Source organism: Labrus bergylta, chromosome 17 (assembly GCF_963930695.1).
Source record: "Labrus bergylta chromosome 17, fLabBer1.1, whole genome shotgun sequence".
Lineage (NCBI taxonomy): Eukaryota > Metazoa > Chordata > Actinopteri > Labriformes > Labridae > Labrus > Labrus bergylta.
The window spans coordinates 16,692,022-16,705,437 of NC_089211.1; the positions used below are offsets into that span (position 1 = coordinate 16,692,022).

General features: G+C 39.3%; 1 protein-coding gene across 2 annotated transcripts in view; it reads right to left on the reverse strand.

The window, feature by feature from the left end:
• The window catches only part of fibcd1b (fibrinogen C domain containing 1b), a 120,259-nt gene that overhangs the window by 37,249 nt on the left and 69,594 nt on the right, over positions 1 to 13,416 (reverse strand). For both annotated transcript variants that reach the window (XM_020634649.2, XM_020634648.2), the window contains one exon: positions 7,050 to 7,146. In XM_020634649.2, the coding sequence (XP_020490305.1) occupies positions 7,050 to 7,146 (97 nt within the window). The remainder of the gene's footprint in view (positions 1 to 7,049; positions 7,147 to 13,416) is intronic.

A 13,416-nucleotide genomic window follows, 5' to 3' on the forward strand; every position in this document is an offset into this window, starting at 1 on the left:
AGTGCCTAGAATAAACGGGGAACACTCCTGTGGTGCACAAAACAGCTTACGGCAAATGAAAGGGCTTGAAGGTGAGGGCAACACCGTGACATCAATACACCAACCTTCACTGATATAAAAAGCGGATTCTGTCTTCCCTAATTTCCCTGATACAGCAGCTCAGAGACACAGTCCACTTTTAAATTAGAAAACCAGACCGGTACAATGCAATGTCCTGGGTGGATTCACCTCGCAGAGTTTACGTGATTTAAGGTGCAACAGAGACCAATTCCCCCCTAGTTGGTTCTTTTGAAAAGTTGGTTTTCACTATTGAAAAGAGAGCAAAGATTCTGTAGGTGTATACACATTAAACACGACACAGTTTGAACATTAGCTGTACTAAGATGTTTAAGTTTGTGACTCCAACGGGCTGCTGCATCTCAAACTAAAACATGCATGGAACTGTATAAATGAGAGAAATATAGAGTCAAATTTACAAAAAGGAAATGAACCCCCCCATACTTAAAAGAAGCATATGTTGTTCCTTTGTTTCCAACTATACAATGACAATAAATAAGAAAGAATATAAAGATGCCTACGCCTTTTGTTTTCCTACTCCTACTCTTTATGATTCACTTAATTCATGTGACAGAAAATCTGACTGATTGCAGGAAAAGTCTTTAGTATGTGAAATATATAGAAACATAAAATAAAAGCCAGGATGAAAATATCCCCCCCATTGTAAATACATAAACGGATGACAGAGATCCAATCCAGCATTTGATATGACCGATAAATGAATATGAAATCCCATTACTAAGCGCTACCAGACAGCTTGAATTCCATTTAGACTTATTGATTAAGGTTTTAATGCTCCACTGATTAATAAAATTAGGTACTGCCGAAGAATGTTAAGCACTTCTGTTTTGCTTTTTTTCATTTACAAAAGGTAAACTAAAACAGATCCTTTTTAAAGATGGCTTAGTTTGAGAATTCTTTTTGGGGCTTTCTAATCATACTATGTCTTACCCTTGACAGAGAGCTCAATTATTAATATTAACTAACAGCTACTTTCTGGCCTTTAAAACACTTTAAACATTTATCTTCCTAATTTGTAACCCCTGATGATAACTTTCATCAAAAAAACTTTGGGACAAATTATCACAGGAAATTGTTTGCATCAACTTTCCACTGATAATTGTACAACTTCACAACAAGTAGAAGCTTTGTGAAGCCTTTGAGTTTTGGTTTAAATATGTTCTTTGTACACAAGCTGCAGATTAAAGAAGAGAAGTCACTAATATAACAATATTCATTTTTCTATCCTTTTAAAGCTGGATTTAAGTGCTTCTTTCAACACTACAAACCAAGGTACTTTTTGGTTATGGGCCATCTGGAAAACTAGGTTACTCTCTTTGGGAGAGCATTAAACAGCATCAGGACCTACATTACAGGTAGGCAAGTCATCAGCCGCCAACACCAGGTGTCTAATGGATTTCATGGCAACAATGGAATTGCCTTGACCCAGTTTAATTTTTCTTTATATATGCACCTAAGGGGGTGATCTTTCAGCAATGTGATAGTTTTAAGATTTCACCCAAAACAAATTACGGACAAATATCCTTTTGCTAAGTCATAGTGTTTTTGAACTGTTTTCTTCACATACACTTTGTCAAGATAACTGCAAATAAGTGAGGCATGATGGCTAATTAAAAGAAAAAGACAGAAACGAAAAGTTCCCAAAATGCAGTACATCAAAGCCATCAACTCACATCTATAAACAGAAAATGAGGTCGCAGACCCAATCATAAAGTGAGACTTACAATGAAACAACACAATCATTAAATAATAAGTACAGACTTACTGTCTTAAATATCAAAGTGATCCACTGCTGAAGCAGTTATATTATACATTAAAGTAAAGAGCGATGGATTGCTCAAACCACTTTAATTGACACCTAAGCTGCCAAACTGCCAAATGAAAAGACATTCTTGGAAATGACTCCTCATTCTTAAGTGTGCTTGAACATTTGCGTTCTATCAGAAACCATTTAACTTGGAAGAGGTGGCCACTCTCAAAAAGACTGTTCTTTTTTTCTTTTCTTCTGATGAATATTACATCATACTATGAAGAGTTTATTTTTTTATCAAACAATATTTAAAAAATATTAAGGTAAGTAAGTATGTGGCGTTCTTAAGGTGCAGCTGGCTTTAGTGTGCTATATTGGTCTGGAGGAGGCTGCTGCAATGAATTTCTTTCTCGGCTGCAGGCGAGCGTCGATCCATTTTTCATTTTTGCCCTGAGGGTAATCGATGATGGGGGTGACGAGACAACAGCACACCCTGAATGAGAAAGGGTACTCCGAGAGGTTCAAAGTAGCCTGCATGCTCATTCAAATTCAGTCGGCTAAATCCTGAGCTTTCCATATTCCCAGTATGTTCCTGCAGAGAGTGCCATGGGGAGATCTAGCCGGGCCCTCCTTTTTTTATTACGGGCTGCACTCTGTAATGGCCTCAGGTCAGCAAAGAGGGCTGGATCGCCATTAATTCACATGAAGTCTGCAAGCGCTATACAGTACGCACAAGCATTTCTATGTGTAGCAAGGACACAGAGAGAGGCATCTAAATCCATGCAGACATGTTAAATCAATGATGCTCAGAAAGCAAATAAATCATATCGATAAATGATTCTCTTTTGCAAATAAGTTTGATCATGGATCTTCTGTTATATGGCTTAATTATCAAACACATTTCAAGTATCTTGCATTAAAAGAAACTCAGTGACAAACTCCCTCCAAAAAAGATCACATACATTCGAAAGATACTGCAGAAGTACCCAACATTATCCACATTTGGCACAAATATTAAAATGACAGAATGTTTAACTTATCTTTCAGATCCCAGTCTTCATTTATATGTTGTAAGCAGGATTTTCCTCATTTCAGTGTCGAGTGAGTTTTTTCAATGAGTTTGTTGACTTCATTGACCATAACAACTAAACGTAGCCACAGAGATTTAACATACTTGTAAATGGACTGATGTTTTGAAATGTAGAGTTCGGAACTTTGGCCTTTACTGTCTTGTTTTTTGGTGCCAGCAGTGACCAAATGGGACCGTAATTGACTAAATGATTGTGGTGTTTTGAAAAAAAAAAAAAATTAGCAAGAGACCACCCACTCATTAGGAACATTTTTACTGATGTAATAATTCAGATGAGACCCAAAGGAAATTTCTAATAGACTTCCATACCATCACATTTGTCTTGCATTGAGTGGAGTTGCCCCAAGCTGGTCATTAGACATAATGCAGGTTGAAGGCACTCCTGCTTTGTCTTCACTTATTACAGTCAGACTTTACGTGCACTTATTATATACTGTCACACTTAAAATAACAACATTAATGATTCTTTCATTCATTTATTGCCAAAATGAAATCATTTCTTTGTTCGATTGTAAAAATGTATAAACAAAGATGAAACATAAAATAAAACCCATTATTACCAAGTGCCAGGACAAATGCTGAACTCAGAGAGATTCTCGTTATTGTCCATCGTAAAATTCTAATGTGGATGTATCTGAGCTTATTTGAGAGTCTGATGGGAAAGACTCTCTGCTCTGGTACGGCATGCCCATGACCTTGACCATGACCATTCCTTTCTTTTTACAGAAATAGATCTCTTCAAGCTCCATTTACTCTTCCAGTCTGATTTTGAGCAAACTGTGATGAGAGGTTTAAAGTAACACAGACCCACTGAGGAGGTAGCTCATTAACACTCTGCTGCTGAGGCCAAATTTCATCAGGAAACAACATTTCTGCAAATGCTTGGCACTTCTGAAAATTGTGTTTATGTGTAAATAGACCACATCTGATGATCACTAATGGACTCACAAGAAAATGAAATCGCTTATTATCCAAATATTTTCCCCATGACTGCTGATTGGGCGATGAACTTTCTTGTTTGATGACAGGTTTTATGAAGTTCTTCAGCTAAGCTGTTTTTGCATCAGTTTTTATTGGATGTAATGAGTCACCTCTGGTAGGCAAGGCAGTGGTGTCATAATTACAATTGGACTGTTTTAGTTGAATCACAGTGAATCACAGTGCAGTCAGATCACAGTATGTCCTGCATGTGATCAGTGGGTGAACAGAGGCTCTGAAGATTTAGAGGTCAGGACTAAGAACAAGTGCTTTAATGGTACCTATTCAGTTCAGATTTGTGGTATCCAGTGGTTATTTCTTTCCCATCCCTCATTAAAGTCTACAATAATTAGCTTTAAAAAAGTATTTTTATAACCGCTACCTTTCAGGGACTGTTGGTGCCTAAATCTAACCAATTTGCAACCATTCCTTATCATAAATCATGTCTTCGGTACGCTGAAACCAACAAAAGCCCTTGGGTGCTGAGGGTGCCGAAGCATCCCCTAAAATCTGTCACAATTGAAATCATCAGCTTGTAGGGAAGTTTAACCTTATGTTTACCCTGTGTTATGGGATATGTAGATGAAGTAAACTATAATGTGACTTTCTAAGCAAATCAAAACACAGTTGCACTAAATTACAGCACTTTAGAAGGAAATGCTATTGGGAAAAATTAACATGATATCACAGTGCAACGAGAAAATCATGTTTTTAAAAAACAAGCATCTCTTGGAAAAGCCCTCCTTTGAGACTGACTTTGTTCTCGTACCTGGTTTCATTTTTAAGGTACATAATTTGCTAGTAACCGTGCTGACAGGTTAAACTGAAAGTCAAACAAAATAACACAGCAAAGCATCATAGACACATCACTGGGGATCTGAGGGTATACAGAAAAAAAAACAACTGAAATGTTGTTTGTGTCTACGAAAATGAAGTCTAATTTCTGCTACCTGTCCTGAAATAACCCTCTTATGTGTTTTTAATGTTTACAAGTTTCATATTCATCACCTGATATCAGGGTCCTGCTCTCCTGCTACCTGAAGAAATGTCAGACCAATTAAAAATGAAGTTAAAAGGCCAATATTTGCTGGTAAGAACTATTTCCATACCCTTTTAAGCCCCAAGAGGCTTTTTGACTTGTTGTAAGCAGATAAAAATAGATATGTGTTGTACAAAGGCCTTTTTTCAATTAAAAAGTACTGAAATGCCATCACAGCCCCTTCAGCAAGGCACCAGCTAACTTTGATCCACAAGAATGACCATGATGAGGCTGAAAAGTATCCTCCCAAGATGAAATATGTTGGTGCATTTAATGAGAAGTGTTGAGGAGACGAGGGATTTGGCTTTGATAAAAGTTGATAATTTCACAGCTGAATTACTTCTTTGTAGGCATTCCTTTTACTTGTCAAATTCGGGGGGGAGGCATGTGTCATGCTGCCAAGAGAGGAATACAAGGATTTTGGACTTGCATGATCAGAAAAAAAGGCACATTTTAAGAAGCAGAAGGCAGCCATTGAAAAGCTGTAAGGTTAAAAAAAAAGGGAACTGTTGTTGTGTTTGTCAAGTGATAAAAAATATTGTAATTGAAATGGTGCTCTTTTGGCTTGCGTCGCGATTCTGTGAGGCAGAACAGACAGCTCTTGTAAAGTGCACTTTACTCACACCTTTTAATTTGCTGCAATATTCTTCCCCGCTGTCACAGAAGTGGTTTTCATTGTCGCAGACCCACAGCTATTACAGTATTCCTGATGATATGAAGGGACAAAGCTGTCTAATCTCTCTCTCTCTCTCTTTGTCTGCCTTTCTTTGGCTGTCTCTTTATCCTACGCCGTCAGCCACAGTGGTCAGCTATCTGTGAGTGAGTTTTCTTTCTTCTTTTCGCTTGTTAGCTTAAGTGCTGCACTTGTGACCATATAGCGGCAGTCATTACGTTCATGATGTAATAACGAGGTTGTGCTTTGATATAGTCTTGTGGGAATGATTTAACTAAAGCTAGTTGACAAAAGAGGGGGGTGTTCACAGAAGGCTTTTGTGGATTTTGAAGCAAATAAACTGTACAAGTGAGACCAACGTACAAGAGTCGCTAGGCAACACAAAGTGCATCGTGGTGCTCTGATGCCGTTTGAAAGCATCTAAAGCAAATTTGCATACCCTCATTCAATTATTATTTTTTTTTAACAACACTCATTCAATTAAAAGTCTGATTTACATGAAAGCCATTCCAAGTTAAAGGGAAATAATTTTCACATATAGAGATTTGTTAAGTGACAGGCAATATTTCTAGATGGCGTGACAAGAAGGCACCCTTGTTGCTAACCTGGTAGATCATTCATCCAACACACTGAGGCTGAGTCCTCACTGCAGAGGTCCTCATTTTAACTCAAACCTCAAGCATTTTGCATGTTGGGCCCTCTCTTTGCCCCCACTTTCCCTCACTCTTCAGCTTTCAATATTTAATAGAAAACAACATTACCCACAAATTATGTAAGGGGAATAAAACCTGGACTGATCATTGCAACAATCCCCAACTTTGTGTGATCTTAGAAATATAAATGTCTGATTACAATTATTTGATTCATTCGATACTATTTTCATGATATGTTTCTATGTTTTTGGAATAGGGATGTACACAGCTACACCCCAGGTGGCTGTCCCCCCTTGTGGCTTCTAACAGAAAGTAAGCTGTTTTGCAGATGGCGAAACTGGTATCGCATATGTCGAGTCTGGGCTTTACAATCACCTTCAAATACCAAAGGCAATACCATGAGACTGTACGCTCTCTCTCCAAGCTCATCGTCTAAACAATGATATCAGCCAGAGAATGGGGCTATTGGCGCAGAAATTGAGGTGCTGACGGCTTTAATCCACAATCTGATGCAAAATAAGAGAAATGAAATTGCATTTATCTGCAAAACTTGATGTGGGTGGTTGTGCTGGAATTTAATTACAATGAGATAGAAAAGGCAATGTGCTGGAAAGTGAAGCACAATCCAGCAGTTGGCAATCCATATTTGTTCATTCAATCCAAAGTGTGGAAAATTATCCTTCCCTGCCTTACATTGTACTGCAGGCCCAGTACACATGTGCATGAGTCATACATTGCCAAACACACACACACACACACAGACACAGTTGCACACCTGAGGCACTTACCAAGCCAGTGTTCACCAGTGATCTTTCCAAATCCCTCACGGTAGGACTCCCATCCTCTGAAGAAGTTGACCGAGCCGTCCTCTCTGCGCTGGATCACCTACACAGCAAAGACAGCAAGGCAGGAGATCAGGGGGTCAGCTGGGATTTATCTCACACAGCGTGTTTCATCCTCCTCTGTGATGACTCATTCTCCAGTCCCACTCCACTCCTGGCCGCTGAGCTCATCTAGAACTCAACTAAATGAACTCATAAATGCTTGCTCTTTCACAAATGAATAATGCAAACACTCTTTCCACTAAAAAGTCAATTTGTCGGAACCTAATACAAGGAATCCATTAAATCAGACTGACTTTCAATGGAATTGCCACAGAATCTGCATCCTTAATTGAAATCCCAGAATGAAGATAAAATTAATAAAACAATCATCTTCAACACACACACACACACACACACACACACACACACACACACACAGACAAAGTGAGATTTATATCCTACTTTTAGTCAGTAAGAAATGAGCCCCCTTCACATGACGCCATTTCGTACAAATCAGGTTCAGGCAGAATCTCAAACACTTTCCTAGTTTTGTAGCCTACTGCCTTTTTTAAGAATTAATATCATATAATGTCCGGTAATAATACAATTGTTATCATTGGGCCATAAACAAAGTAAAGAAAAACATTTTTGATAACCCATTGGCTTTTATTATCATTCAACCACTTGCCTGCTACAATTAACTTAGCTAGCAAACATTCCTGCTAGCATGCTAAGAGTACCATTAGCTAGCCAACATGATGGATATGGGCGGCCTGACTGCTAGCCAGTCAGCATTATTGTGAAGTAGACATTGCTTAAGATCTTTACAACACTATCAAACTGTAATGAACTGTTCTACCATTACGTGAGCTAGAATTGGTTTAATGCTAACAGAAGCCGTTGTGAAATGTTTTTCCAATGGCTAATCAGTATTGTTGATAAACCAACGGTACCAGGTGGGCATATGTAAGTCGAAATGTACCCTGATGTTCATCAGCCCTGATTTTCAGTTGATTAATTTTTTCAGCTGATCAATGGAAATGGGAAATGCTAAAATCATAACATTCAGTAAGATAGCCTCTCTTTAGGCCATTCTTGAAACCTGGAACCCAGCCGTGGGTCTATTGCACACAATACTCTGACTACATCAGAGGAAAATGATTGCCATGTGAATATAATATATGGTATAAGAAAACACATGGCAAATATCTATCAATTTAACTCAGCAGTGTATAAATGTCTGAAGGTGCAGTATCTCTCTCCAGATATACTCCATTATAAGTGCTGACGTTTGAAGAGTCAGGCTGAGGATGAAAGGAAATTGGAAACTGAAGAGGAAATGCAAGCAGATGGAAAAATAGTATAGGACCTGCTGTTGGAGGGCTGTGTTAATGTTGAAATGACAAAGGCAATACCATGAGACAGTTTATGTTCAGCATGAATAGTCCCCTAACATACCACAAGGCACCAGATGGCACCAACAGACATATTTGCTTTTAACACCCGCGTCGACAAAGAACAAAAAATTCCTTTAGAGTAATGGCAAAATCTTTATGCTCATCATTTTCATCCACATAATCATCTTTGTGATCGCCTTAATCTTCATTACTGTGTCATCATCAGTTATCGAGAACATCTAGGGATTGTGGGGATTTTTCGACCAAATTCCTTATCTACTCGTTCTGAGCCATCAGGATTCTTCCAAACATGATTTTAAAGATTGATTGATGATCTAAAGCATGCAACATGCATTTTACTGCTAAGGCCATTTCTCAGTATTGTATCGGCATGGCAGCTAACATATGTAAATCCAAATTTGCCCCCATTCATTGGGTATTGATACCGTCTAAGTCGCTGCTCAAACATCCTGGAATACATAGCCTAATGCTAATGGAGCTTGCAAATGTTTCATATCAAGCCAAACTATTGGCTGTCAGACACTGACAGCCGTCTTCCTCACCGGGGGATGTTCAGCCAGGAACAACACACACACAAGCGTGAAGGCTGAACTGTAATGGTTGAGTTGTTTTGTTACAATTGATTGGGCGGGGAATGTGTTTATTATCGGTTTGAAATATATTATGTAATAACTCTCAGAGCTAACACCTCCCACTTAACACCCAACATCTAAAAAATGTTAAAAAACTTGTAAATATGTTTGCAGTCGTAAGCCCAACTGTTCTGTGGTTCCTGTTGTATGTAATTGTGACATTGTTTTTGAATAACCTCAAAGCTAATTTTCTAACTAACAAGCGCAAACAAAAACTTAGATTTAAATCCAAAACAGTCCAACAAAAATCCAGTGGGGAAACAAGGAGCTACAGTATGAGGAAACATATCTTAGAAAACGGGTAAGAAGACGTATAATCTGACAACAAGAGGGAAGGAACACTAAGACTAAATACACAGGGGTAAAATGTACCCATTTACACAGTCATTTCCCCCACAATACTATGTAATGGGGCCTTGTTTAAGGTCACATATTGAGACATTCAACAGGTGCGACAGCCTGGTTCCTTGACGTGTTTATTTATGTGCAGCTATGAGAACAATGGTTAAAATTAATTAGAAACACCAAGCGTTAGACACGAGGGCAATACGTGTAAGAATGATGAACCAATAATTTTGTAGGTATTTTAAGGCACAAGTAAACTATGGAATACCTTTTGATCTTCTTTCCCTTTCCATCAGGTCTCTTTTTTTCTCAGCCGAAACATGCAGTTGACAACCATTTCTTCTGCTTGTGAATTCCCTGCACATATACAGTAACCCTGTGACATATTCTTTCTTCAAGGCCTGCACAATGTTCATGGTTTGCAGACTGCTGCAAGCAAGTTTTCCAGTAAACATAAACAAACAAAATAACGTATATCAGACGTTGCACAAGACTCCCACAGATTTCGCCGATCATGGTGCATTAGGCCATATAACTGACATGAGTTATCCGAAACTCTGTTGGTTTTTAACTTCCTTAAGGTAACAAGGAAAGTTATCCAGTGTAACTTTTTTCTACGGGCATTTTTATTTTTATCCCTTGGAATCTATTTTATAAGAAACTACACAAATAAATAATGGAGCTATGAAAAAACGTTGGACAAGTCATGCATGACCTATCTCCATTCAATGAAAAAGAAAAATCAGGAAGACGCTGATAGAGCAGACTTTCGCTTAACTTTCTCCATTTTCAGCCTATTTTTTATGCCTGTATGGTTTAATATCTTCATCCCACTGTTTATATACTAGCTTGAAGTATAAACCTTTTATTCAGTAAAACAATGTAGATTCATAAAGCCCTTAACCCTAGTGAAATCTTTCTATGGTGGTAGTAAATTATTTTATTTATGATCATAAGAGGGAACTATCCTGGCTAGAAAAGCTAGAACTGCAGTGGCTTCATGATTGATCTAATCCAAAGACCTTGAGAAACAGACCGTGGCATTTGACAGTGCAAACAATGCACCGTCATCATGTTACTGATATGTCAGCGGGGCACACAAGCACTTTTAAAGAGCCTGCGCCTGATGCTGTTTTCTAACGACTGCCTCAGTTAATTTGGGAGATTTTTTCTGTTGGTTCCTGGGTAAAGGCAGTGCAGTGAAACGTGAGTATCTTAAATCCAGGGGCCAACTGCATGTTTAAAATTCATGTTTCTAAACTCTACTTAAGGTAATGACCTTCCTTCTTCCTTATCTTACTTTCCTGTTCCTCTTACCCCTTCTCGTTCCTCCATTCAAATATACTGAAATAGAGAAGAGTGCAAATTGAAAAGGCTACGTTCAAAATTAGGTTTTCCTTTTTATTCACCCTTAATTGTTTTTTGCCGAACTCCCCTGGCACTCACTGTATTAGAGTGCAGTTTAGGAGGCGCGAAAATTGTATAAAAGTGCCCCCTCAAGTCAATACATCATCACAAACTTCAAGGAAAACTCTCCTTTTAACAAATTCACACCCAAGAAAGAAAAACTCCCTTATTTCCTTTGTTGTATTGTTGCAGGGAGAATGTTTTCAACTTTCCACAAGGCATACAATTGGGAGAAAAAACCCATTAAGTCACATTTTTTCCCCCCTTCAATTTGTTATTTTCTAGTTTTTTACGGTCGTCGGACATCCCTGTAACTTGCTTTCATGCCTCAGCAAACGTCTCTCTCTCTGGCATTGCTCTGACAGGAAACTTAAGATGCCGGTGCACCAGCAGTACCTGCTTCTATGAATCACTGCGGCACTCAGAAAGTGGCCAGTGGTCACATGAAGAAGTGCTCTACAGCGACAGGTTAACCAGAAAACAGTTCAGTTCAGATTAGGGTTAACACTCTTGTCTAGCTGACTCTCTGCCTCCCTCCATGTCTAGCATCCTTGTAAGACCGGAGAGCCTCTCTGAGGTTTAATTGCATGTTGACCCTGAAGGTCTCCCTCTGTGTGTGTGTGTGTGTGTGTGTGTGGTCCCTTGAGACTTAAAGCTCACAAGAACACCAATCATTTCCACTCACATGTTTCAAGAGGGTAAGGCAGTGGTGCAATTTGGGAACAGGAGGGAAGCATTGGGTTTAGGGAGCAGGTGTCACTGCTGTTAATATGACTGCATACAGTATGTGTGTCCATGCAGGCCTTCATTGGCACGCTTCAATTAATGCTAATTAATTTGTCTGCACCATTAAGTGTAAATAATAGTGTACCAAGCCTGAGTGACGTCACCCACAGATTCCTGCAGGAGGATCTGGAGGCTCGTCGATGGCGATAGCTATTCTGAAAATCCTGTCTCAGCCTAACTTTCAGTCAACCTAATGACAGGCTAAGAGCTGGAGCTGAGGCGAGTTTTAAACGTCCTGATAAAACGCTACCAAGCGTCAATAAGGTCAGACTAATGCTAGCCTTACAGCTGCTGACTTTTCAAGCGATTTCAAAGTCACAAACAAATTTCCAAAGTCGGAATAAAATCTCCTGTGTTCTCCTGGAGTTGCAGCGTGCTCCCATGATCTCGATCCAAGTTGTTGTAAGGAACGTTTTCTCTGCATATTTTTCAAACATGTATGAAGCTGTGTTACGGTGTTAATAGGCATTTCAGAGCATGTTAGGTTCTCGTTCAAAATAAAACAATTTTCACAACACCACAATACTATTCAAAACTATAAGGTTCCATAGATTTTAAAACAACATGCACATTTGCTTTTTTCTGTTTGTGTGTGTATTTGGATACGTTTTTTCCGTCTGTACCTTAAATGCCGAATTATTCAATAGTGTGGGTGGAAATGTTAATGTTGAAGTTTGTGGGTACCATGAACAACTTCTGTTGCTTCCGGTCTGTTTTAACATTGAAAACATGCAAGGGAAGAACATGCAGAAATATGCTGCCGAGAGGCAGTTACTGTGAGGAGACATTACTAACCGCTCTGACTCTTACATTGTTTCTTAGTCATAAAGAACCTGCTGCAAGGACTGGTCAGCACAGAGGCAGAGAGGGAAGGACAAGTAAGACTGTTATTGCATTAAAAAAGCAAAACAGCTTTTCAATTTCACTGTAAAGGGGGACACAAGTCAGCCCAGTCCAGAGACTCTTTTTTTAAATGCCCATGTTGCTACAGTGGCTTAAATGCCTGTGTTTTCCAGAGCAGACCTACTATGTCAACTCACAAAATGCCCAGCACACACACACACACGCACGCATGCACACACGCACACACACACACACACACACACACACACACACACACACACACACAGTTTCCACAGGGACACAGCTTAGTAGCATCCAAACTGACAAATCCTTAGACACAGTGTCTGGCTGTAGGGCAGTGACTGACATCAAAGTTGTTCCCGTCAAGGTCAGAAGCTCTCAGACTTGTTCTATTTGGGTGTTAGGCAGGTGACGCTCTAGTCTTACACACACACACACACACACACACACACACACACACACACACACACACACACACACACACACACACACACACACACACACACACACACACACACACACACACACACACACGCACACACACTGAGAACTACAGATGAGACACAGCAGCCATTTTAGTCCAAGCACTGTGCAAGGTCTCAGGGTTTCATGACATAAAGTATAGACAGTTCAAAAAGTGAAAGTCCAATTAATCAAAACCTTGAGACAATCTCGTCCAAAATCCAACCTCTGTCGTGAGTGTTTCAATTATTGCTTTTGTTTCCTCATGCAAAATACTTCTTCTTCTTTCTGACTGGGTGATTCTTGGAAGTTGTTCTTCCAGCTTCCCATCATCTTGTAGCGCTCATACTCTTATTCAGTCTCCCTCTCTGTTGAACTATTTTTATCCCCCCCCCCCTTCTCTTGCAGCTCTTAGGT